Genomic DNA, 27,290 nt, shown 5'->3' with positions numbered 1-27,290 from the left:
GTAAATTATACTTCAATAAAGTTGATTTTTAAAGTATATGGATATTCTGGTCCACCCTCAGAGATTATGATCTCGTTGCTCAGGGGTATAGCCTGGGCACTGGCATTCTGATAAGCTTTCCAAGTGATTCCAATGTGCTGGAAGCAGTGATCCTCCAAGTATACCCCAAAAATGTGCGTCAGAATCACTAGAAGTTTGTTCATGCAGATTCCTGGCTTCCATTCCCAGAGGTTCTGATGCTATAGGTCTGGAGTAGGGCTGGAACTGTCATCTCAACAAGCTCCCCAGATGATTCTTGAATGTAGAATTTGAGTGCCATTGACTTGGATTGTGCTATGGGGCAGACCCCAACTCCTAGGGAAAGCCAGGGGCTGAGAAGAGTGCAGAGCTGGGCCCTGCTGTGTGCCCTTGAGCCAGACTCCAAACCTCTCTGATCCTACTTTGCTGTGCACACTTTAGAACCTGCCACAGTCCACCAACAGCAGCCACTAGCTGGTGGTCATGTGTGGCTAGTAAGCACTTGAAATGCTGGTGGTCTGCTGTGAAACATGCTGCCAAGTATAAACTGGGATTTGGGATGAAAAATGATTACATTAAAAAAAAAAGACTGTAAAGCATTTCAGTAATTTTTATATTGACTATATGTTGAAATGACAACATATTGGATACACTGGGTTAAATAAAATATATTATTAAAATTAATTATACCTGTTTCTTTTGCTTTTTTAATCCCAAAATTTATTTTTTTAAGTTTTTTTTAAATTTATTTATTCAGAGAGAGAGAGAGAGAGACTGAGAGGCAGAGACACAAGCAGAGGGAGAAGCGGGCTCCATGCAGGGACCCTGACGTGGGACTCGATCCTGGGTCTCCAGGATCAGACCCCGGGCTGCAGGCGGCGCTAAACCGCTGCGCCACCGGGGGTGTCCCCAAAATTTATTTAATTACGAAACTATTTCTTTTTATTCAAAAAAGGGGAATTCATATTCTATAGAATTCTACTTAAGCACAGAGGATAAATATGTATTTTTTAAAAGATTTTTATTTATTCATTCATAAGATAGAGAGAGAGAGAGAGAGAGAGAGGGAGGCAGAGACACAGGCAGAGGGAGAAGCAGGCTCCATGCAGGGAGCCCGACGTGGGACTTGATCCCGGATCTCCGGGATCAAGCCCTGGGCTGAAGGCGGCACTAAACCACTGAGCCACCCAGGCTGCCCCTAAATATGTATTTTTAATTATAAAATTCTATGATACTTTAACTGGTAAATTTCTGAAGAAAGATCTTCAAAGAAATATTTTTCTTGCCAAGGAGGCCTTCCTCATTCTTTTCCCTAAGCAAGCTATCCTCTTCCTGAGCAGCCACTTGCCGTGACAATAAGATGCAGCCGTGTGCCTGTCTCTAAGATGCTCAGGCTCTGACTGCCTGACTGTGCACAGATGTTCAAAGTCCCTGTGAACAGGGCCTATCATGCTTATTCAGTTACCCAGTATTACTCTCACATAAACCTATTCAAAAAACTGGTCTCCTTACTGTCATCCTTACATTCATGTCTGTACTTTAGCTTTTTTTTTTTTCTTTTTACTTGATCTGATACATTCTTCCCCCAAAAGTTGTAGTACATGGCCCCTCCTCTACCAACTTACCCCGGCAGTTCAGTCTACTCTGACCTTTTTACAAACTCAATTGTTCCCATATTAGAATCATCTGTGGAGCTTCTGACCCCAAATGCACAAATCCAGACCCACCCCTGCAAGACACTGATTTAGCAGGTTTGGCATGGAGCCCAGCTACCTGCAGGTTCACAAAGCTCTGCTGAGGTTTCTGATATGCAGGAGTGGAAAGTATCTCTCTGACACAGAATGCACCTCTTATACCAATCAAGTAAGTCTGTGCTCAGTGCTTCCCGTGGGCCCTTGCTTGGGGGCTTTGGTGCACAGAACACAGCCGCATCCTGACTCTGGGTAGCCCAGAGTAGCTCGGAGGCATTCCTTCAACTAAACATGATGAACACCACAAAAGCAGTATGAGTGCAGTGCTTTGGAAGCAGGGTAGGGTGGTGGATCGTTATCAAAGGGACCGTAGAGGAAGTTGAGGTAGCCCCTGAAGAAGAACTGGATTTTTGCCTGCTCAGTAATTAGGGTATTGTGGCTTTGGCCACATACAGCATATACACCCTGGTTCGGGCTCAAGTCCCAATCCTGTATCGGGCTCCCTGTGAGAGGCCTGCTTCTCCCTCTGCCTCTCTGTGTCTCTCATGAATAAAGAAAATCTTTTTAAAAATTAAAATTAAAATTAATAGTGTGTCACATACCCTAACAGTAACTCTACTCCTAAGCCCTACACTCTACCTGTCTGGAGAGATCTTTGAACTGCAGTATATCAAGCACATAGACTCACACTCACCCTAGATCTGAGAAAATAGGTTCCTCAAAACACGATTTAAAAGAGAGAGAGACAGAGAGAGAGAGAGGCCTAGTTATTCTGAAGAAGATCCAAAATATTTAAAAATCGGTAATATTTCTGAAAATGGTGTGAGTGTAGAGATATAAAAACACAAGAACCAACTGAATACCAATTTAAAAAGTATTTAGAGGGGCACCTGGCAGGCTCAGTTGTTTAAGCAGCCAACTCTTGATTTCAACCCAGACCATAGTCTCAGAGTGATGAGATCAAGCCCCAGGTTGGGCCCCACACTCAGCGTGGTGTCTGCTCCTCTCCCTCTGCCCTTCCCCTCGCTCACACTTTCTCCCTCTAAAATAAATAAAATTTAAAAAATAAAATAATAAAAAGTATTTAGAGCCCCAAATCCCTTCCTTGCTTCAGCTGGGTAGATAGCAGCCATGCCTATACACTCACACCAGCGGAAGTCTGAGGGTTTGTTCACTGGAAAGGTTTCAAACCTCAGGATGTGAGGCAAATACCTTAACCCTATCTCCTACTCCAAACCCCTAACTTCTGACCCTAACTTTCTGGAGAGGGCTGTGAACTGCAAGATACTTACACACATATCTTCACCCTCATCCTGACTCTAATCCTAGAAAAGAGAGGGGGAAAAAAAAAAAAGACGTGACATATACATGCAATGGAGTGTAAGTCAGCCTTTAAAAAGAATGAAATCTTGCAATGGAGCTAGAGAGTATTATGCAATGACATAGATGGAGCTAGAGAGTATTATGTATGCTACGCGATGTATGTCAGAGAAAGACAAATATCATATTATTTCAATCATATGTAAAATTTAAGAAAACAACCAGCAAAGGGAAATGAAAGAAAGGGGCAAAAACAGAGCATCTGGGTGGCTCCATGGTTGGGCATCTGCCTTTGGCTCAGGTCCTGATCCCGAGGTCCTGGGATTGAGTCCCACATCGGGCTCCCCGCAGGGAGCCTGCTTCTCTCTCTGCCTATGTCTCTGCCTCTCTCTGTGTGTCTCTCATGAATAAGTAAATATAATGAAAGAAAGAAAAGAAAGAAAGAAAAGAAAGAAAGAAAGAAAGAACGAAAGAACGAACAAGAAACAGATTCTTAACTATAGAGAACAAACTGATGGTTACAGGAGGGGAGTGGGCTGGGGGGGATGGGTGAAATAGGAGACTCGGGTTAAAGAGGGCACCTGTTGTGATGAGCACCGCGTACTGTATGGAAGTGTTGAATCACTAAATTCTATACCCAAAACTAATATTACACTGTACATTAACTAATGGGAATTTAAATAAAAACTTAAAAAAATAACAGCGTGTCAAGACAATCTTTTTGGTAAGGAACACTAAAATCAGTGACTCTCCAAATATATAACAATATTATATTCTCATCTAGTTTTTCTTTAGTTAATAGCTCTTCAGAGGAGAACACAGGCAACACCCTTTTTGAACTCAGCCACAGTAACTTCTTGCAAGATACATCCACGAAGGCAAAAGAAACAAAAGCAAAAATGAACTATTGGGACTTCATCAAGATAAGAAGCTTTTGCACAGCAAAGGATACAGTCAACAAAACTAAAAGACAACCTACAGAATGGGAGAAGATATTTGCAAATGACCTATCAGATAAAGGGCTAGTTTCCAAGATCTATAAAGAACTTATTAAACTCAACACCAAAGAAACAAACAACCCAATCATGAAATGGGCAAAAGACATGAAGAGAAATCTCACAGAGGAAGACACACATGGCCAACACGCACATGAGAAAATGCTCTGCATCACTTGCCATCAGGGAAATACAAATCAAAACCACAATGAGATACCACCTCACACCAGTGAGAATGGGGAAAATTAACAAGGCAGGAAACCACAAATGTTGGAGAGGATGTGGAGAAAAGGGAACCCTCTTACACTGTTGGTGGGAATGTGAACTGGTGCAGCCACTCTGGAAAACTGTGTGGAGGTTCCTCAAAGAGTTAAAAATAGATCTGCCCTACGACCCAGCAATTGCACTGTTGGGGATTTACCCCAAAGATTCAGATGCAATGAAACGCCGGGACACCTGCACCCCGATGTTTCTAGCAGCAATGGCCACAATAGCCAAACTGTGGAAGGAGCCTCGGTGTCCATCGAAAGATGAATGGATAAAGAAGATGTGGTTTATGTATACAATGGAATATTACTCAGCCATTAGAAATGACAAATACCCACCATTTGCTTCAACGTGGATGGAACTGGAGGGTATTATGCTGAGTGCAGTAAGTCAATCGGAGAAGGACAAACAGTGTATGTTCTCATTCATTTGGGGAATATAAATAATAGTGAAAGGGAATATAAGGGAAGGGAGAAGAAATGTGTGGGAAATATCAGAAAGGGAGACAGAACATAAAGACTCCTAACTCTGGGAAACGAACTAGGGGTGGTAGAAGGGGAGGAGGCCGGGGTGGGGGTGAATGGGTGACGGGCACTGAGGGGGGCACTTGACAGGATGAGCATTGGGTGTTATTCTGTATGTTGGTAAACTGAACACCAATAAAAAATAAATTTATTAAAAAAATAAAATAAAATAAAATAGCTCTTCTTACCCATGTTTCAAGAGATAATTTTCAAGGACTCTCACAACTCAATACAATTACTGATCCAAATCCACCAAAATGACGACCACCTGAAATAGACTTTATAGAGGGAGTGCCAAGCAGGTGAAAATAATCCGTTATCCTGTCTTTTTGCTTTTTAATGTAACTACTACACATTTTTTTTCATTTTTTAAAAGATTTTATTTATTTATTCATGGGAGCCATACAGAGAAAGGCAGAGACACAGGCAGAGGGAGAAGCAGGCTCCCTGCGGGTAGCCCGATGTGGGACTCAATCCCAGGACCTCGGGATCAGGACCTGAGCCAAAGGCCTGATGTGGGACTCCATCCTGGAACTCCAGGGTCATGCCCTGGGCCAAAGGGGCAGGCACTAAACCGCTGAGCCACCCAGGGATACCCATACTAGACGATTTTAAAACACATATAGCTCACATTGTATTGCCATTGTTCAATGTTGCTTCCCACTTCTCAGGTGGCTCTCAGTTCAGCCTAAGTATACACGCAAGAGATTGATTTTAAATTATTGGGGGTGGGAGGATAAGAATTAAAATAGTAACAGCACTGAAATCGAGTGTGTCCCACACACATATGCGTCCATACTACCTCACGGAACTGCCTGGCGTCCTCGTGTAGGGATGTACCTACCGCTGTGTAACAGGTAATTCCGAATATTCATGGTTTAAAAAGTTAGGGTGGCACACACAGTTTCTGTGCGTCCGGACTTTGGGGCCGCTTACCTGGGCAGTGCTGGCTCAGCGCCTCTGGAGGCTTCAGGCAGGAGGAGGGCCGAAGCTGCAGGTAACTTAACTGGAAGCGGGTGTGGGGTAACTCTTTGAAGCGGGTTCAGGATGGTTCCTTCCCGTGGCTGTCGGCAGGAGGGGCCAGGCCCCAGCCCCGACCCCACCCTCCAGCCTCATGGGGCTGCTCTTAGCGGTGAGGTCCTGCGGATGGAAGCGCTGGAGGCTGGGCCACAGGAAGGGAGGCTGCGAACCCGCGCTCGCGGGCGCCGGGAACCGCCTCGGGTGCTGCAGAACTCACACGCTGGCGGAGGCCGCTGGGGAGCCTCGGCAGCACCCCTTCCTCCCTGCCCTCGTCGCTGGACCAGCCCCAGCGCCACGTGAACGCCCCTTCCCTCTCTTTCTGGGCCCTGGCTTCCGGATCGAAGCCCCTCAGAAAGGACAAAAATCCTGATTGGCCGAAGACTGAGCCAATCAGATGCTCCCAGGCCCACGACTGGTCATGTGACCTGGCTCTGGCCAATGGCGAGCGAGAGGATGTCTCCAGGGGGATGATGGGAAAAATTTTATTGGCTCTTGAGGACATCTAGGAAGGGACCGGCGCTTCTCATCTTTGGGGGCCCGGCTGCAGTTGCTGGCGGGCACGTGGCGGTCGTCTTCGTCCGCGAAGGGAGTTGACCTCGGGTGCAGCGTGCTGAGAGCTGGGAAGGGAGATGCGGAACCTGGGGTTGCGGAGTTAGCACTGAGCAGCCGTGTTCAGCAGCCCGGGAACTGCCCCATCATAGGAAGCCCTGCTACGTGGGATCGTACATGTCAGAGTTTCAAACCATTTTGAGTTAGGACACCCATGTTATGCAGCCAGAAATGTCCAAACTGATATTTTGAAGGCTGGTTTGCGCATTTGATCATAGCCCAGGCTCAGTTAAGCGTGGGATGGAGTAAGGAGCAGGGACACAGGTGGCAAGATGAAATGTCCATTAAAAAGGATTTAAAGTAGGGACGCCTGGGTGGCTCAGTGGTTGAGCATCTGCCTTTGGCTCAGGGCCTGATGTCCAGTCCCGGGATCGAGTCCTGCATGGGGCTCCCCTGGGGGAGCCTGCTTCTCCCTCTGCCTGTGTGTTTCTGCCTCTCTCTGTGTGTCTCTTGTAAATAAATCAATCTTAATAAATAAATATACAAATGTCTTAAAATACGAGGTGGACATTAAGGGGAAGAAGCCCACCCCACTCCCTACCCCTCAGTAAGACTTTGAAGACTGGAGTCGTCACCATTATAGACCCCTCAGCTTTGCAAGAAGACAAAAGTTTTTCCAATACAATTCTCTAAGAAGTGAGGAATTGTGCAAATGCAGATATTTTCCAAAATTTGGGCTAGTAAAATGTCACCAAATGAGATGTAAAGTGACAGATTATTAAGCCTAAAAGATGGCGCAGGTTCAAAGCCAATCTGGAACAATTCAAACCAAAGTTTTTATTTTTTCTCTCCTACTTTATTTCTTTATCTTGGTGGGTGAAAAATGTCGCATGCCTTGTGTTTATCTGTTAATAATCCCATTATTCATAAGCTTTTCACAGCTGCACTATCATAGCCAATGAGGTTTATCTGAGGCATGATTACTACCAACTGAAAATTTTCCCCCATAATCCTAAAATTTGCATTTTCTGCACATTGTGAAAGTTTTTACTATGTTAAAGCTACTTCCTTATTCTCATAGTGTTAAATATATATATTTTTATATATATAATCATATATATTTATTATAAAATAATATATAAAAATTATCATATATTTATATTATATATTTAAAAATATATATTTATATATAATTGCAAGACTTTGCCTTGAAACTCTAGGCTGTTCTAACTGCTGGTAACAAAAACCTCAGCAAGGCAAGAAAGAGAAAATGTTCTGTACTCTCCTGTAGTTTCGGAAAAGCAGACCTTGCCTAATGAAACTGTCCTTGTAAATCTATTCCTAGCAAAGGAGTCTTATAAGACCGCCAGGCTTCAAAGATTGATGTTGCTACATCCTCTGACAGCCACCTTCAAACTCCTGTATTAGTTTGCTAGAACTGCCATAACAAAGTATTACTGGATACACTGATGGCTTAAATATCAAGAGTTTTTTCCCATGGTTCTGGAGGCAGGAAGTTCAAGATCAATGCTGGCAGAGTTTGTTTCTTCTGAGGCCTCTCTTTGGCCTGTAGATGGGCATCATCTTGCTGTGCCCTCAGATGGCCTTTGCCCTGTGTGCACATATCCCTGATATCTTTTCGTCTTATGAGAACACGGGTCCCATTGGATTGGGGCTCCACCCTTATGACTTCATTTAAAGTTAATTACCTCTTCGGGACACCTGGGTGGCTCAGTCAACTAAGGGTCTGACTCTTGATTTCAACTCAGGTCGTGATCTGAAAGGTTTGTGAGATGGAGTCCCTTGTCTGAGTTTCTCTCTCCCTCACCCTTTGCTCCTCCCCATCACTCGTGTGCACATACATATGCTCTCTCTAAATGAATAAAACCTTTTTTTAAAAAAAAGAAGTTAATTATCTCTTTAATAATTGTGTCTTCAATACAGTCACTTTGGAATTTAGGGCTTCAACATATGAATGGTTGGAGTGGACCACAATTTAGTCCATAACACCTCTAAAATCTGGACTGCTTGTCTTAACTAATAATCTGTTGCCCTTGCTAATAATATCTACACTGACACTCCCTTTTCCTGAAAAGTACAAAGGCTTGGGAGGTTTGGTTTTTTTTTTTTTTTAAGATTCTATTTATTTATTCACAAGAGACACACAGAGAGAGACACAAACATAGGCAGAGGGAGAAGCAGGCTCCCTGGAGAGGACACTTGATGCGGGACTCAGTCCCGGGAATCCAGGATCATGCCCTGCAGAAGGCAGGCGCTAAACTGCTGAGCCACCCAGGCATCCCAGACTTAGGAGTTTTCATTGTCCCTTCTCTCTTCTCCTGCCCTCATGGAGCTAAAAATGATATCATAATTCTGCTAGATCTTATTCAAACAAGGTGTCATGTCACTTAAATTCATATTTCCTTCTATTGATCTATGGACCATGGCTGGAACAGTAATGTGAGAAAATTGCTTTCATGCAGGAAATGTTGGTGTGTTTTCTAAATGTTGGGAGAGTAGATCTGGGGCTGTGACATTCTAGTACATCTGACTTGACTTAGGACTAGATTGATTCCAATTCTGAGAGGCTCAAGGGGACAGACCTAGCTCACGGAAAGAGAGCTAGCTGGGTGCTCTCTGATGGGAAGGAAAAGGAAGCCAGTTCTATCAGGCCCCACAGGCTAAAGATCTGAAGCTGCAGAACTAACCCACTGGGGGAGCTGCTACCACTAGTAAGTATCCTAGGAAATTGGGGAATCAGGGATCCCTGGGTGGCGCAGCGGTTTGGCGCCTGCCTTTGACTCAGGGCGCGATCCTGGAGACCCGGGATCGAATCCCACGTCAGGCTCCCGGTGCATGGAGCCTGTTTCTCACTCTGCCTGTGTCTCTGCCTCTCTCTCTCTCTCTGTGACTGTCATAAATAAATTAAAAAAAAAAAAAAGGAAATTGGGGAATCAAAAAGCTGCTACTACTGGAGTTCCTGGCTCTAGAACCATGCCATGCTTGCTAGATTCATAAAGATAAGAGCTTCTCAAAATGCACAAAGCCAGTCACTGATGGTGGCCCAGAAAAAGACACCAACCTCTCCACGACTGTGCTCATCAGAATCTGTGGCAGAAGCATCATAAGCAAGGCCACCATTTCACTTCCCCTTTCCAAATCTCATGAAATATGTCAGGTTGGCAGAACCCTGGCTTCAAGAGAAGTGAGGAAGTGTGGTTTTAGCTTCCCTGCCTCTGTAGCACGAAAAGACACCCAGAAGAAAGAAGGCTTGAGCAAGCAAATCCACAATCTAAAACCCCTGGGACATTTCTCTTCAGCTTCCTACATCCAGGGGAAACCCATATCTGGTCTTTCCCCTGTGTAAGTGGGGCTTTGCAGAAAACACTCCAGACAATCTGGTGTCTTTGCACCCACTTTCCTACCAGCAACTGAGCGGAGATTTAAGATCTCAATGATCAAACTTCATCCTGGCCTAAAGGCAGAACCAGGAGAGAAAGAGAGAGAGAGAGAGAGAGAGAGAGAGAGAGAGAGAGAGAGAGAGAGAGAGATCCAGAAGTAAAAGAGAAAGAGAGGGCAACATGTTGGTTTTATTCACCAAACAATAAAGAATATCAGGAAACATGACTGAGCTGTGCGACCTAATGGGTTTGCCATCACCTCCCTCTGCTTTCTGCTCCCTTAAATTGAGCAACTTAACTAAGGATATAAATTTGGCTGTGTGTAACAGATTCAAAATAAGAATAGCTCTAATAACACATAAATACATATAAATATATTTCTCTCTTCTGTAACAGTGCAAGCTGGCATACAGCTCTGCTCTATGAAGGTGTCCAGAGCCTGGGTTCTTCCATCCTGTTCTTGGCCATCCCTATGGTGTTGTACTCATCCCAGTGGTCCAAGGTGCCACTCCACCATGTCCTGAAGGAAGGGAAACCTTGCCTGAAGGAAGGGAAACCAAGAAAGAAAGACCTCATTCCTTTCAGGGCATGACCCCAAAAGGGCAATTCTGCTCACATCTCATTGACCAGAACCTGGCCTTGGGGCCACACTTGCTGAAAGGGAGACTGGGAAACGTAGTCTTTATTCCAGACAACCATGTGCCCAGGGGAAACTACTTTAACTGTGAGAGAAGGGCCTAATATATCAGGGGTGAGGGCACCACTAATTTCTCTTCCAGATCATCTTATTTCCTGTAGGCCCTTTATCACATAGCAGAAGGTGACAGGCCAAAATGGACTCTTTCTAGGGATATGTAAATCTAAAAACAGAGGGAGGGGGTCTGAGCCACCCCAGACTCATCAATCTCATAACAGGGAAGTTGAACAAAAACCAGGGCCTTATCCAACTCCAGGTTTCTAACTAGGATTCTACTGACATTTTAGGTGAGACAAGTTTCTGTTGTAGAGGACGGTCCTGCCTATTATCACAGGGTATTTAGCCCAGTAAACATCAGTACTCTTCTGTCCTCAGGCATGGTGTAGGCAGATATTTCCAAACCCCATAGAAGGAGCTGGGGTTGCCTCTGACCAGTCTTTCCATGGAAACATGAAACATGTGTAGTAAGACTTCTCCCTATCTAAACCTAGCCCCTGGTGGAACAAAAGATCCTTTTGTCCTTCCAGCTGCCTTCTACAATTCAGCTTTGTCCAGAGCCACCCAGCACTGGTTATTTGTCGTGTTATTAGTTAAATGATGCTTTACTGCTCTCCTCCAACACACCAAGCCCTTGCAAATGTACATATGCACATACTTGCACACACAGGCTGGGAGAAATGAATGATGTTACAAGGGCTCAAGGAGCCAGGAAAACAGGACCTGACCCTGTGTCTCAGGAAACTCATCATCCCAGGACCAGAGGAAGTAAAGCTGGCTTGGCCTTATGAGTCTGGCCTTGGACAATGTATTTAACCACACTCATTGTATATCTCTGTTTCCTCCTGTCTCTGAAAAAGCGGAAACAATATCTAACACCTATTAGTGTTAGGAGGTCCAAGGGACTAAAAGATTGGTGCATATAAGGCTTAAGATCACAGATTCTAGAAACCAGCATCTGGGTCTGCCAGTCATGTACCAGCGACATGGCCTTGGATAGGTTGGCTATCTGTGCCTCATTCTCCTCCTCTGTAATAGGACGATGGCCTCCCCTGCCATACAGCACTGTGCCCCCTCATTCAGTGTCAAGTTCTTTGTAAATGCTAGGAATTGTCATTACTGTCTCCTCCAAGAGGGACTCATTCTTTTTTTTTTTTTTTTTTTTAGCTCTAGACATGATTCCAATTTCACCAGTTTTTCCACTAATGTCCTTCTTTTGTTCCAGGATCCAATCCAAGATCCCACATTGCATTTAGTTTTCATGTGTCTCGAGCCTCCTTTGTGACTATTTCTCAGTCCTACCTTGTTTTTTCATGACTGTGACCATTTTAAGGAATACAGACTATTTTGTAAAATGTCCCTCAATTTGAGTTCAGCTAAGCTCTTCCCATACTTAGACTGGGGTTCTGGGTTTTAGGGCAGAAAAATACCATAGAGGTGAAGTAGTTCTTCTTCTTCTTCTTCTTCTTCTTCTTCTTCTTCTTCTTCTTCTTCTTCTTCTTCTTCTTCTTCTTCTTCTCCTTCTTCTTCTCTTCTTCTTTTCTTTTCTTCTTCTTTTCTTCCTTCTTTTCTTCTTTTCTTCTCTTCTCTTTCTCCTCCTCCTCCTCCTTCTTCTTTTTCTTTTCCTTCTCCTCCTCCTCCTCCTTCTCTTCTTCTTCTTCTCCTTCTCCTTCTTCTTTTCTTCTCTCTTTTTATCATCCCATTTCAGGGCCTACATAATATCCACAAGACATCACTATCCAGATTGAACTTGCTCCATTGGTTAAGCTGATGCTAATGAAACAGAAGTGACTCATTATATCTGCCATTTGCATTCTGTTTTCCTACTTAGCTAACCCTTCCCCAGGTTACCTATGGACTTGATGATGGTTTGTTATGATTTCTGCAAATGTAACTTAGCTATTTTTTTTCAAGATTTTGTTTTTATTTATTCATGAGAGATACAGAGAGAGAGGCAGAGACACAGGCAGAGGGAGAAGCAGGCTCCACGCAGGGAGCCCGACGTGGGACTCGATCCCAGGTGTCCAGGATCACACCCTGGCCTGAAGGCGGCGCTAAACTGCTGAGCCACCAGGGCTGCCCAATCTTAACCATTTTTTTTTTCAATCTTAACCATTTTTAAGGTACAGTTCAGCAGTAAGTATCTTCACATTATTGTGCAATGGATCAAGGCTCATGTTCTTTCAGTGACACATCAAAAATTTTGCAGTTATGTGGACAGTTATGTTTTATTTTCATCATTATGTTTTTGCTGTCATCTGCATTGATGCAAGTAGCATATTAGTATGTAATTTCATGGGTGTTATTGTCTAAAAATTGAGTCAAGTTTACTTTAGATGAGTCATTTTTAAGTCAAATATTGAGTAAATAAACAAAAGTGCAGGTGGGGTGTGCATATGGAAGGAATTATAATGTGGTATGAGAAAGGCTGAGGCTTGGGAAACACAGACCTGCTAATCGTCCTCCTCCCCCAGGGTATCCCCTACCCATCCTCAGTCTCCACTAGATCTTAAATCACATGCTCTCAAAAAACTCTGTTTTTCACCTCTACTTTCCATCAAAGGTTGTTTTTATTTTTTATTTTTTATTTTTTTGGAAGCAAGTAACTAAATCCCAAATCAAATTGTTCCAGGAAGGTCAATGGAAATATGTAGACTCAGATGATACAAAAGCTGAACGATTATGCCAACTTCAGGCACAGCTGGATCTAGGTGTTTAAATGTCATCTGTCAATCTACTGACTATGCTTTCTTATGTGTTGGCCTCATTCTAGGCAGCCTCTCTACTCATGATAGAAAGAGGGCTTCCAGTTGTTCCATACTCAGATCCCGTCAGCTTAGCAAGCCAGACAGAAAGAAAATGCTTTATTCCTCCAGAGTTCCAATAAAAGTCCTCTGTTTGCTTTTCTGGAGCCTGTGGTGGATGGTATGTGTCCAGCTATCACTGACACACAGTGCTGAAATGCTCTTAGTGGCTAGGCTTGGGTCACGTGCCCAACCCTCTCCCCAATCACTGTGGTTGGAGGATGAAGTGCTCTAATTGGCCAGGCCTGGGCCTCCTCTCCCTGCAACTGTGAGAAGGCTGGTTTCTCAAATGAAACTCCAGGTGCTGTTATCCTGATAAAACAGCCTGAAAGCTAAACAAGCTAAAGCACAGACTCCTCATCCACAGATGATTATTAATCGTCTTGCAAATATTTGCTTATCACCTACTGGTGGTCTCCTTGCCTGATTAATTGCCCCAGCAGGCCTTCACAAAAATCATCAAAAAAGGCAATGTGGCTAATGCCAATAAAGATATCACCAAGTCACTTGATAATAACTATTTTCAAAGGCTCATGGGTGAAAGTCTGCCCCAGGAGACAACCTGGACCTCTCTGGGAGGGAAAAGTATGAGCTGCTGAGTCAGGTGGGAGTTCAAATTCCAACCTACCATGACACTCACTCACTTACTCATTCTTCATTCACTATAAAAAAAAAATTATTAGCACCCATGATATGCTAGCCACTGGTCTAGACACTGTCTGGACACACCCAGACAAAATCCCTACCTTTCTGACATTCTAGAGAAATAGATGGGGGAGAGGGGAGACAAATAATAAACAAGTGGACAAGGAAATGAAAAATTTCAGACAGTAGTGAATATTGGAAAGAAAAGAAAACAGTGTGTCTTGCTAGCAAGAAGCTGGGGCCTCACCCACAGCAGGATTAGGGAAGGCTCTTTTGAGCAATTGGTATTTGATTTGAGACTGGAGCAATGAGATGCAGTCAGCTGTGAGATGATTTGTGTAAGACACTAAGAAAAGGGAGCAGTGGGGCACCTGGGTGGCTCACTGGTTGAGCATCTGCGTGCTTTTGGCTCAGGGCGTGATCCCGGGGGCCTGGGATCGAGTCCCACATGGGTTCCCTGCAGGGAGCCTGCTTCTCCCTCTGCCTATGTCTCTGCTTCTCTGTCTCTCTTTCTCATGAATAAATGATAAAATAAATAAAAATCTATTTTTTTAAAAAAAAATCCACATTTTACAGGAGAGAAAAGTAGAAGCTCAGAGCTGACAGTCACAGAGACTGGAGCAAAGTCAGGAGGCAAGCGACGCCCCGGCCACCTCCTACCTGATGCTCTTTGCCCATTCCTCTCCTCTGATGTGAAGTGACAGAGGCAGGACCATTCTGCCCCACTCTCCATCTTCATCATTCTCCCGGCCAGGAGGGCTGGAAGGGATGCAGAGAGAAAAGGGAGAGAAACCCCCAAGCCCCTTCTCCCAGAATCCTGCCCTGTATGCTCCCCCCGCACCACTCCCACTAACCCAACAATGCTAGAGAAGAGTGCAGGTCTGGGAGGAGCCAAGGGCCTGGAAGGGAGGCGGGGATGGGGCCAGGACGGGGGCGGGGCTGAGGTATGCCGACCTGATAGCGCAGGGTAGGAGGCCCCCACTCCAGACCCGGCGACCTCCCCTGTGTGGCCCCTGGACAGAACGAGGCATGAGGTGTCCTCTGGACGCCCGCCCCGGCCGCAGCCCTGCCTGGAAGAGGCTACTTCTAACAGGTGAGTAAGAAACAATGGCTTCACCCACAGGTTGGGGACAGGGAGAGGACAGTCCTCTACTCCCAGCGAGAGGAGTCTCTATTCCAAGTCAGACTTGCCCCCTGTCAGAGCTCTGACTCCAGTCAGTTGAAAAATGCTCGAGAACTCTTGAAATCCCCAGAAGGCCGTGCTATTTATTGACCCTTTTTAGGAGAAGGGAAGTGAGGCTCAGAGAGGGGCAGAGTCCAGGACGGCTGGCTGGCAAGGGTAGATTCAGAATTCAGGACCAGGGGCCGCCCGGGGGGCTCAGTGGTTGAGCGTCTGCCTTTGGCTCAGGTTGTGATCCCCGGGGTCCTGGGATTGAATCCCACATCGGGCTTCCGTAGGGAGCCTGCTTGTCCCTCTGCCTGTGTCGTGTCTCTGCCTCTCTCTGTGTCTCTCATGAATAAATAAATAAAATCTTAAATAAAGACAAATCACACCAGCTGCCAGCTAAGAGATAAAATCAGTGGAGGTAGGAGGTGGGCAGTGAGCCCCGCACCCACCTAGAAGGCCCTAAGATGAGACAACTCCCAACTATCCACTTACGACCTTGGATCTAAGGCTCAGGTTCGCTCTGTCTCAGTTTCCCTGACATAAAACAGACTAGTGCTGATCTCAGAGTTGTGGAGGCAACCGGTGAGTAATGGTTGGGAGAATCTGGCAGAGACCCTGGCAGAGCCAGCGTGAGGTTCTCAGCTGATCCCCCCCTCCCAGCAGCTGCCCTTCCACAGACCTTTCACACACAGCACTGTCTGTGTCTCGTGATGCTGCCCTGGGGGTCATCACCCCCTCGCCACCACTTCCCACTCATGAAGAAAGCTGATGTTTTAACATTTGTTCTGTAAGTGGGTATTTCTGATCCTTAAAACATAACCACTTATGTATTGCTTTTTAAATTTTTTAAAAGATTTTATTTATTTATTTGTGAGAGACGCAGAGAAAGGCAGAGACACAGGCAGAGGGAGAAGCAGGTTCCGTGTGGGGGAGCCCGATGTGGGACTCAACCCCAGGACCCTGGGATCACAACCTGAGCCAGACGCAAATATTCAACGACTGAGCCACCCAGGCTCCCTTGTATTGCTTTTTTTTTTTTTTAATCTTTAAAAGACATATTTATACTATACCTAGTACTTGCAGTTGCAGAAGCAAGAATGGTAGCAGTGATGATAATTATCATTGTAATGTCAAGCACTGATTTGGCGGTCGCCTTGTTGGTACATTGTTCTAAGCACTTTACAAGCATTCGATCAAGGCTTCTCAACATCTACACGGCTTACTTTTGGGGTCCAATGCTTTCCTTCTTGCCGGGGCTGTCCTGAGCATGGTAGGATGCTGAGCAGCTTCGTTGGCCTCTGCCCAGTGGATGCCAGTAGCACACCCCCAACCCCAAGTCATGACAACCAAAAAGATTTCTAGACATTGCCAATGTCCCCCTGGGGGTAGCAAAATCCTCCCCAGTTGAAAAATCCCTGGAAGCATTATCATTCCCATTTTATAGATAAGGAAACTGAAGCTCAGAGAGGATCATTAATTTTCCCAAAGTCACCAGAGCTAATAAGTTTTGGGGCTTGCACACTGGCCATCCAATTCTGGAGCTTACATTCTGGGGTGTGTGTGTGTGTGTGTGTGTGTGTGTGTAAGACTATTAAGAACATAGTTTATGCTCTCTTATGTTCTTTATTCAAATTCTACTTAATTTTTTAAAAGATTTATTTATTTATTTATTTATTTATTTATTTATTATTTGACAGAAAGTGCACAAGCAGGGGAAGGGGCAGAGAGAGAGGGAGAAGCAGGCTCCCCGCTGAGCAGGGAGCCCTACATAGGGCTCCATCCCAGGACCCTGGGATCATGACCTGAGCCAAAGACAGACGCTTCACTGACTGAGCCACCCAGGCATCTGAAAATTTTACTTAATTTTTGAATGGGCTATACATTCCCATGGTTTGAGTCTCAAAGGTTTGAGTCTCAATAAAAGGCCTTGAGTGAAGTCACTGTCTTATCCACTCACCCAGTTCTTTCCTTCCCTCCCCACTGTCACACACAGAGAGCCACTGTTTTTATGTATGAATCCTCCCAGGGTTTCTTTATATGTTTATAAGAAATGCATATATATATATATATTTACTTTTCTTCTGTTTTTACATCAAAAGTAACACACCATAAGAACTATCCAGAAGCATGCTTTTGTATCTTAACTACTTACTCTGGAGATCTTTCCCTCTCAGTTAATGGCATTCTCGAGTGCTTCTTGGGCCTTTTGTATAATAACTGTATTGTTCTATTGTGTGAATGGACCATAATTTATTAAATTGGTTTTTTAACTACTTACTCTGGAGATCTTTCCCTCTCAGTTGATGGCATTCTGGAGTGCTTCTTCAGCCTTTTGTATGACTGTATTGTTCTATTGTGTGAATGGACCATAATTTATTAAATTGGTTCCCTATTGTCAGGCACTTGGATATTTCCAATCTTTACCCGTTATAACTAAGGGGTAGCAGATGACCCTGACCATTAGACATTTTATACTGAGAAAATGTATCTGTAAAACACATTCCATGATGTTTAATTTCAGAGTCAAAGGATATGGAAATTTTTTAATCCGAAAGACTTTACCAGACAGCCCTCTTCATGGGTTGTGTCAGCCATGAATAGGACTTTCCTATTGCCCTCAGCCTCACCAATACAGACAAGTCATCAATCTTTTGGATCTTTGCCAACCTGATAGGTGAAAGGTGTTACCTTGGTGTGTTTTTAATTTGCATTTCTCTTACCGGGAGCACAGCTGAACATTTTCTTTATGTCAAGAGACATTTGAATTTTCTTTTCTATGAGTTGCCTATCCATATCCTTTGTATATGTTTCTATTATCTTATTGATATCTCAGAACTTTTTACATATTCACGAAATGAGTTCTTGGTCTGTGAAATCTGTTGCAAATAATTTTTCCAGGCACGTTATTGTTCTTTTGACTTGGTGGGTGGTGTTTGTTTTTTTCACTTGGCCAAAGTTCTTTACATTTTCATCTCAAATGCTTTAGTCTTTTATGACTGGATCTTGTGTACTTATTGCAACAGCCATCAATCCAGTGAGAGCCAGTAGAATGGGGTGGGTAAATTCATAGGGTCTGGAGCCAGATTCTAAGGATTCTGCTCTAAACCCTAAGCTGCATGGAAATGTAATTAAAGGAAGTGAGAGCAACTGGGGACAGTGGGACACAATCACCAGTCTACTACAGAATTCTGCTGTTTACCACCTATGACATCCTGGACAATGGTCTTCAATTCTTTGAGCTTCCATTTCCTCAGTCCTACTCAGGGTATAATAGTTGTGTCACTCAGGGTTGAAGCAGGAAAAATGGTCTACTCAAAAAACTAATGAGAGGGGTTTAAAGACTTTTAAAATTTTTTATTGATTTATGTGAGGGAGAGAGAGAGCACACATGCATGAGCAGGAGAGAGAGGGAAAAGCAGGGGGGAAAGGGAGGAGCAGACTCCCCGCTGACCCAGGGGCCTAATTTGGGGCTCAATCTCAGAACCCTGGGGTCATGACCTGAGGTGAAGGCAGACACTTAACCAACTGAGCCACCCAGGCACCCCTTGAGGGGAGTTTAATAAAGGGACTATTTGCAGAAATGTAAGCAGGGCATAAGTAAACCCCCCTGAGACCATGCAGCACCAGAGGTCTAGCCACAGCAGAAAGCTGTTACCCACTCTGTGCTAGAAGCTGTAAGAGGAAGAACAGACCCCAAAACTCAGAGACAGTGGTATATGGAGAGGGCCACCAACAGCAGCTTTAGTAGAGGGACACAGCCGGCCCATGTTAACAAAGCAGGGAGAGAGCTGTGGGATCAGCTACCTCAAAGTCATTCCCATTGGCAGAAGCTAACCGGAAGCAAAAGATAAGGGGACCCAGCCCTTCCAGCAATGCAGCTCAGAGAAGTCAGACTTTCTCAGGACGCAGAACAGGGCAGAGAAGGTTAGAGAACGGATCTGCAGGATACCCTAAGTAATGTGTGCTTGGTGGGGTCAATGTAAGGGGTAAGTAAGATGATACATATTCAGTGTTTAGAACAGCATTTGGCTGATAGAAGGTGCTCAGTGAATGCTCCCTTTTCATTTCCTATTTTTTAAAGATTTATTATTTATTAATTAATTTATTTATTTATTTATTTGAGAGAGAGAGAGAGCGCTCGCAAGTGGGGGGAGGGACAAAGGAAGAGGGAGAGGAGACTCCTCAAGCAGACTCCCTGCTGAGTGTGGAACTCAAGTCCAGGACCCAGAGATCATGGCCTGAGCAGAAATCAAGAGTCAGACACTTAACCAGCTGAGCCACCCAGGCTCGCCCACCCCACATTATATCTGTCACTATCGCCCTGATCATCAACTCTCAATGTGCCATACCCCTTCTCGCCCAAATCAGGAAGGGTTATTTGCTGGGGCAGCATCTCAACTTTGGTCCCATTTGCTCCCTCTCCTCTCCCTTCCACCTCCCCCAAGGCATCCTGATCACATCCTGCACCTGCCTTGCCTCCTCGGAGCTGCCCTTCCCTGCGTCTCCAGACCTCTTGACTGAAGGAGCCGGTGCCCGCCTGCCTGTTCCTGGAAGCCTGAATGGTGTTCTCTCTGCTTCTTGGCCCCAGGGGCACAGCCACACAGGCCAGGAGACACTGGACACCCGAGGTAGCCTGCTCATCAGAAACATGACACCCCCAAGACATGGTGCTGGAAACTAGCAGAGGACACAGGAGTGTGACAAAGCAGATACTTGGCAAGGGTGAATGGGGCCGAGAGGGACCACGTTCCCAGGCAGCGAGAGGTAGGGCTTCCCAGAGGAGGGGCCATCCAAGCTGGGATGTGTAGGTGGAGCAGGAGTTTGCCCCACAAAGAGTGGGAGAAAGTGCTCCTGCAGAGAGGCCAGCTAGTAAACACCAAAAAGCAGGAAGGACCAGCTCCAACTTACTGAGCCCTCACTCTGTACCAAACACGGGGGATTTCACAGCAACCTGAGAAAGCAGATGCTCCCAGCACCAACCCCATTGCACAGGTGAGGATCTAAGGCTGAGAGAGAGGTGATGTCAATGGCCTGTGGTCACCTAGAAGCAAGAGGCCATGTTGGGATTCTACAGGACTCTCTATGATCCTGGAGCTTATCTCCTTCCCTGGCGCCTCTCTAGCCCAGCACCATCTCCAGGGTACCAGGGTGGGGAGAGCCCCCCCGTGCCCATGCCCTTCTCAGCCCTGAGCTCGTGGAGCCTCTGAAACTGGAATGGCCTTACACAGACATACCTTCTCTGCCTCTGGCCAGCTGTGCATCCTTGAAAAGTAACTTCCCATCTGTATACTTGGGTGTTCCCATCTGTAAAATGGAGCCATGGTAGATCCTACCTCATCAAGTTGTTTTTGAGAATTTAAGTGTGTAAATCCAGTGGTTTTCAAGCTTTTTCGATCAAGACCCACAGTGAGAAATGAACTTCACCTCAAGACCTGGAGTGTACACATAGACACACACCACAAGTAATTGAAAGACGTGTCATAAAATAACAATTATTGCTATGAGCAATGCATTCTGGCATTTTCTGTTATATTTCATGTCACATTTCAAATGCTGATCACAACTTTCTAAATAATTTTGCCCAAGCACGGATCCGTCTCACTCACAGTATAACTGACCATGAGTTAGCATGTGTTTGGAATGGTGTTTGGCTCCTAGTAAGAGCCAGATCCAGGTGGTTCTTTACATTGCTTCTTGTTTCTACACCTGGTGGGCTCCTTTTCCTCCTGCTAGGCTTAGCTCAGACACCACCTCCTCCAGGAAGCCTTGCATGAGTTCTCAGGTTGAACTAAAGTTCTTTTCACTGTATGATATTGCATTGAATTTGGAAATCAGCTCCGTGTGGAGGCTCCCAGTACTCACCACGACATCAGACTTCCAGGTTCAAATACTCGCTGGGCCTCTCTCTGACCATGAAGCTTGGGCCTAAGAACCCCTGGACCTCAAGTCTTTAACCTGGAAAAAACATTGGAAAGAGAACTATTATGTATGCCCCATCTCTGTAAAGAGCATTCCCAGCAGCCAGTGGCGCCAGCCCCAAGCCTTGGAGGCCCCCCTTGACTCTTCTCTTTCTCTCTCTCCAATGCATCAGCAAGTCCTGTGGGCTCGGCTTTCAAAATAATCCAGAATCCACCCACTCCCTCCCAGCAACTTGGCCTCACCCAGGTCCAAGTGAAGGCTGGGTTGCTGGGATATTTATATACCAGCCCATGCCTGTCATTGCATAGGCCTGCCCCTGGGTGTGCTCATTTCCCAATTCTCTGGCCTGCTTCCTCCTTGGGCAGAGCAGGCCCTGGCGGCCAGACAAAGTACTGGGGCAACGGGTGAGGTGCTGGCAGTTAGAAGTGATGAAGGTGAGGGATTGGGGGGAGCGGTACGCCCGGGTCTGGAGCAGGACTGGACACAGATCAGGAATTCCAAATACATTTGTTGATGAGTGAATGAATGAATGAATGAATGTCCCTGCAGTGGACAAAAGAAGTGCTCAGCCTCTCTGAGTGGTCTCCATCCATGTGGCCTTGCTCTTGTTTCCACAGCCAGTTCCAACCGGGTGAGTCTGCTCACATTCCCCTACAACATCGATGGCGTTATCCAGAGTGACCTCAATTACTCAGTGGTCCTGAATTGTTTGGCTTCTTATATCACCCCCAAGCCCGTGCTACACTGGACCTTCAATGGGGAGCCCTACATGACTGGGGCTCTGCTGATCATCCGGAGGTTGTCCTGGGAGAATCTGGGCACCTATGTGTGCACGGCCAAGAACAGCCAAGGACAGTATCCCTCTGACCCTGTGACTATCTCACTGCCAGGTGAGTCCCCCACCCCCACTCCAGACTTTTGCATCCTTGGTTGCATTGAGCCTTCTACAAAGCCACCCACTCTGAAACCCTGTATAGCCAAGATGCCATCCCATTCTTCCATCTGCCTGGCAGAGTGGGGTGATTAGCCCATTTTGCAGAGGCTGCAGCTGAAAGAGATGAACTCTAATGAAAGCTCAGCTTCGGATCTGGAGCCAGCTGTCTGGTTCCTGGCTCCAACTGTTTCCTGGCTGTGTGAACCTGGCCTCTCAGGTCTCAGCGCACACCTGCAAAAAAAAAAAAAAAAAAAAAAAATGCAGGTGATAATGAGTGGTTCTGAGCACCGGCTTTGGAATTTGAACTCTGGCTCTACCACGTCCTGGCTGTGTGACTTTGGACCAGTGCCTTGACTTCTCTGTGCCTCAGTGTCCTTGTCTATAAATAGGGATAATAACAGCACCCACCCCAAAGTGTAGTTGTGAGCATTCAATGAGATAAGCAGGCAAACAGCTTCAAATAGTAGTGCTGAGCACTACTGAACACTAGGGAGTGCTCAGAAAGCATGAGCTCGTATCGTGGCTGCAATTAGTATTATCCATATTATTATTACTTTTGTGACTACTATATGCAGTGAAATGTGCAGAGCCCCAGGTGGCAATAATGAGAACAGCTAGTTGGGATCAGGAAAGTAGTCTGGGAGCCGGTCAAACCTGGATGCAATTCCTGCCCCTGTGCTTCCCTGGCCAGGTGACTTAGGATAAGTGACTTCCCCTCTCTGAGCCTCTGTTTCTTCCTGGGTGTAATGGGGGGGACCATGTACACTTCTGCAAGATTGTCATAAGGAGCAGAAATAATGTGTGAATGGGGCAAGCAGAACACCTGTTAGAAAGCAGGTGCTTTAAGGCTGCCCGGCTTGTTCTCTCGTGGAGCATGTGACTCTTGATTTTGGGGTCATGAGTTCAAGCCTCACATTGGATGTGGAGCTTTATTTTAAAAAGAAGAATGATAGCAGCTATCCTCATGAATATATTTTTCATGTATTTATGCATGGAGGACAAGAGACTTGGAGTGAGCTAGAATAGTATAGAGGACCTGGCCAGTAGAGAAGCCAGGGAGGGATGTGGGCAGCAGGGAACACATGAGCAAAGGTCCAGAGCATGGAAAGGGCAGGAGTGATGGAAGCCTGGCTGGGGTAGGCCCCAGAGAGCTGCCATCTATTCCCAGCCAGGATCCAACTGGAGCTTCAGGATTTGATTTTGGGGATTTTCTCAAGAGAAAAAGTGCAAATCTTATAGCAGCTGGTGACTCTGATATGTTCATTGAGAATGACTTTCGAGACCCCCCTTTACTCATTCATCAACTCTTCTGGAAATGTTAATTTCCTACTGCCTACTACATAACCAGCCCGTGTTGGGTGATGCTGGGGACATTCTGGAGACAGCCCTGGCCCTGCCTTCAAATAGTAATGACTAGAGTGGGCAAGGCTGGGTGGGAGAGCCAAGGGATATGGGACCCAAAAGGCCACCTGACCCAACAAGGAGGTCAGGGAGGGCTTCCTGGAGGAGGGGACATCTGAGCCAGTACTAGAGTACATAGGACTTATCCAGGCCAAGAGAAGGAAAATGGCATAAATGGCATTCTAGGAGCACAAAGGCTGGGAAGTAGGAAAGAGAGGTGAGCTTAGAAAATTGAGTAGAAAAAAAGAAAATTGAGAAGAGTCCAATGGGACTGAGTTTTAAAGGTGGAGAGGAGAGAGAGCTGAGGCTGCAGGTAGCAGGGCTTCAAAGATTAAAATGAGAGATGCTTCCTCCCCAGGTCCTGGGAAGCCTCAGCAAAATTCTGAGCAGGGAAGGAACAGGGTCAAGTTCGAGCTTTCCACGGACCCCTCTGGCTTCTGCGTGGTGGGGAGGTTGGTGGGAGGAGAGACTGGGGCAGGAGAGCCAAGAAGAGGCTGGGGTGGAGACCAGAGGATGGAGAGGAGGGGGATGGGATGAAGACACATTCAGGAGGTGAAATGGTGGGAGGCAGGGGTGTGGAGGAAGGATGGCTCCTTCAGTCTCACCCTTTCTTGTTCCTCCAGAAGAAAAAGTGGATCCCACAGAGGCTGAGCCCATCGAGCCAGACCCTGTTCTCTCCCTGTCAGGAGGAGCTGCCATCAGCCTCCTCGTGGCTGGAAATGTAGGGGCAGCGATGCTGATTGGAGGAATAAGCTTCACCATCGTCCAGAGTCTAAAGTACGTGCTGTCCTCACCCCTGTCCACTGCCCGACGTCCGCTCGGCCCCCATGAGCCACAGAGCTCACTCTGCAGCAAGACAGAAGCCCAATCGGTAGCCTCCTCCCAAGAAGCTTTAGACTCAGGGAGGATGATATTGACCCCTGGTGCACCCACCCAAGGTGGAACACCGGGGAACAGAGAGAGACAGAAAGGGATTCTGGAGCTCATCTGCCTCAGTTCAAATCCCAGCTCTGTTCCGTACCTGCAGTGAAGGCAGAGGCAAGTCATACCCCATCTGTGCCTCAGTTTGACCATATACAAAATGCCATCCTCAGGGGCTATCGTGAGGATGAAACAAGCTAGTATTTCTAAAGTGGCTACAGCTGTGCCTGGAATACAGTCAGCCCCATATTCTTCCCTTCTATACACATCTATCGAGTATCTGCGCTGCTAGCACTGGGGAAAACCCTGGGAATCGCAGCAGAAAGTCCAGGCCTGCACAAACTTGCATTCTAGTCTGAGACACCAGCAATTCTGGTGATGACCAAGTAAAATATAGAGAGCGTGTTAGATAATGATGAGTGCTCAGCAGCAGAGTAAGGCTGGGAAGTAAGGCCAGGGTTGGGGTGGGACACAGTTTAACTAAGTCAGTGAAGGCCTCCCTGAGAAAGTGACATCTGAGCAAAGACACTGAGCAAAGGAGGGATGGATGTCAGTGGATGTCTGGCAGAAGGGCGTATCCCGCAGGGAAAACAGCCAGTGCAAAGGCCCTGAGGTAGGACTTCACCTGGTGTGTTCAAGCAATAGCAAGGAGGCCAGCATGCCTGGAGTGGTGTGAGGAGTGGGAAGAGAAACAGGGCATGAGATATGAGATCAGAGAGGGAACGGAGATCTTGTGGGCCATATAAGGACTTGGCTTTTGTTCTAAGTGACATGAAAGCCATGGAGGGTTTAGAGTAGAGGAGGGATGGGATCTGACTTACACCTGACTGCATCTCAATGCTAGATGTAGTAGCTATTATGGTAATACTATAATATCTTACCATGTACTGAGCACCTATTACCTGCTTGCTAACCATTATTCTATCTAATTTCCACAAGAGCTCAGCAGGTGGGGTTAGGGAGGTAGGGCAGTGGATAAGAAAAAGACCTTGTTTTTATCAAAGAAGGAACTAAGTCTCAGAGAGAAGTGACTGGCCCCAGACCCCACAGCTGGAGAGGGATTCAAACCCGGAACCTGGCCTCACTCCTAGTTCTCACTCCTAACCTCTGCTCCCTCTTTTCCTGCCATAACAACACGCGACTCTGTAGCCTGTGTACTGCCAGCTGACGTGGTTTGCAAAGGCCTTGTGGATCAGCTGGGAGAGGCTGGGGCCAGGTCTCCAGTCTGTGAGTCCTGTGTAGAACCTTCCAGGGGTGGGGGAGGGCCAGGCTGCTACGTGAATCCCCTACCTCATCATCACTGTAGCAGCTGCAACTTCCCAGGCCCTCAGTAAGTGCTGGGAGCCTTCAAGTCACAGCTACTCTGAAGGATGGGCACGTTCTTGTCCTCATTTTCCAAGCGAGTAAACCAAAGCTCAGAGAAACGCACCTTCCCCCAGGACACGCAGCTGACAAATGGCTGACACTGAACCAAACCCAGATCCTAACCCAAAACCATGTTCTTGGAGGGGAAAGATGAGAAATCCAGTCCCTGCCTTCATGAGCAGGCGGGAGGGGTCACTTCCTGTCCTCCCACCATTTTGGCCAAGATGTATGATGACAGATGGATGCTGACGTCAGCCAGAAGGAACCAGCCTCAGGAAATGAGGTCATTAGGACAGGCGTGGCTGTCCTGACCCTCCCAGTGAGGAGGAGCAGTTCTTAGGAAAGAGGGGTGTGGGCTGAAGGGAAGCTCCACACACATCCACAACACCCACCAATGGCCAGGAGAATCCCTGTTGTTTGTAGTTAAGGCCATGGGACCCTCTACCCTATCTGTAAAATAAGGATAATGGTAATAGGTACCTCAAAGGGAAAATGTGCAGATTACATGACACGGCGGGAATAAAGCACTGCAAATGGTGCCCAGCACATGGTAAACCTTCAATAAATGTCAGCCACATCTGTGATGGTGATGATGATGATGATGACGACAATCTCTCTCTCTCTCTCTCTCTTTCTCTTTCTCTTTCTCTCTCTCTCTTTCTCTCATTATAGGGCTAGAAGACAAAGAATACGGATGTGCTGCTGAAGTGGGCACTTGTCTGTCAGCCTCAAAGTGATGCCAGGAAGGGCAGCAAGAGAACTCTGGGGCTGGGGGACAAGATGATGTTCCTGGAAGCTCCTGATGAGACCTCCTCCCTCCTGATCTTTTGTCTCTGGGATGTTCTCATCTTCCTGAGAGTCCCAGAGACTGCTTTTCTCTCCCTCTTCCCAGCTGCCAGCGTCCTACCTGGCCAGCTCCCCAAATCCCTGGAAACCACCTATACAAGCAGTCCGTATTTCGTGAAATTCATGAACTGAAAGCAAAGGATACTCACTTAAGTGGTCCAATAAAAACAAAAGGATGGGGGCACCTGGGAGGCTCAGTGGTTGAGCATCTACCTTTGGCTCAGGTCGTGATCCCAGGGTCCTGGGATTGAGTCCCACATTGGCCTCCCCGGGGGGAGCCTCTTCTCCCTCTGCCTATGTCTCTGTGTCTCTCATGAATGAATAAATAAAATCTAAAAAGGCGGGGGAACAAATTTAATATAAATATCCAGGAAGATTTCTAAAAATCCAAGTATGCATCAGTTAGAACTTGCTGTGTAACAAACTATCCCCCCATTTTAATGGCTTAAGAAGACAGCCATGGATTTAGCTTAGAATTCTGTGGGGTTATCTGTTTGGGCTGGTCTCAGCTGGGCCATTCTTCTCATCTCTCCTGGGCCCACTCACGCCCCTGTGATGAGCTGGTAGTTACCCAGGAGGTGTCTGGACTAGGACAGTTGTCTGGAACAACTAACCTGTCCTCCACATCATCTATCATTCTGTAGCAGGCAGACCCAAGCTTGTTCATATGACAGAGGCAGGATTCCAGGAGTGAGAGCAGAGGGGCAATGCCTCTTGGGACCAAGGTTAAGAATGGCACATCATTGTTACTGCCACATTCTGGCCAAAGCCAGCTACATAGCCATCCCAGATTTGAGGAGTAGGAAAT

General features: G+C 46.3%; 1 protein-coding gene and 1 non-coding gene across 3 annotated transcripts; both read left to right on the top strand.

Annotated features, from left to right (window-relative positions):
• The first annotated feature begins 7,313 nt into the window (after window positions 1-7,313).
• LOC121486059 lies at window positions 7,314-7,447 on the top strand. The gene has a single exon (XR_005986519.1). It is a non-coding gene; the product is annotated as a U4 spliceosomal RNA (small nuclear RNA).
• A 7,329-nt stretch (window positions 7,448-14,776) lies between these two features.
• Window positions 14,777-26,666, top strand: IGSF23 (immunoglobulin superfamily member 23). Of its 2 annotated transcripts, XM_041736171.1 has the most exons (5): window positions 14,834-15,021; window positions 19,542-19,724; window positions 21,633-21,905; window positions 23,974-24,127; window positions 26,309-26,666. In XM_041736171.1, exons 1-5 carry the CDS (start codon window positions 14,958-14,960, stop codon window positions 26,340-26,342), a joined length of 708 nt encoding a protein of 235 aa, XP_041592105.1. In that variant the 5' UTR covers window positions 14,834-14,957; the 3' UTR covers window positions 26,343-26,666. The 2 variants fall into 2 exon arrangements, with proteins under 2 accessions (XP_041592115.1, XP_041592105.1); XM_041736181.1 differs by lacking the exon at window positions 19,542-19,724 and having other exon boundaries at window positions 14,777-15,021.
• The last annotated feature ends 624 nt before the right edge of the window (window positions 26,667-27,290 follow it).

The sequence above is a fragment of the Vulpes lagopus genome, chromosome 2 (assembly GCF_018345385.1).
Source record: "Vulpes lagopus strain Blue_001 chromosome 2, ASM1834538v1, whole genome shotgun sequence".
Lineage (NCBI taxonomy): Eukaryota > Metazoa > Chordata > Mammalia > Carnivora > Canidae > Vulpes > Vulpes lagopus.
Note: the sequence above shows the minus strand (reverse complement) of the source record. Positions and strands in the feature narration are given on the sequence as shown.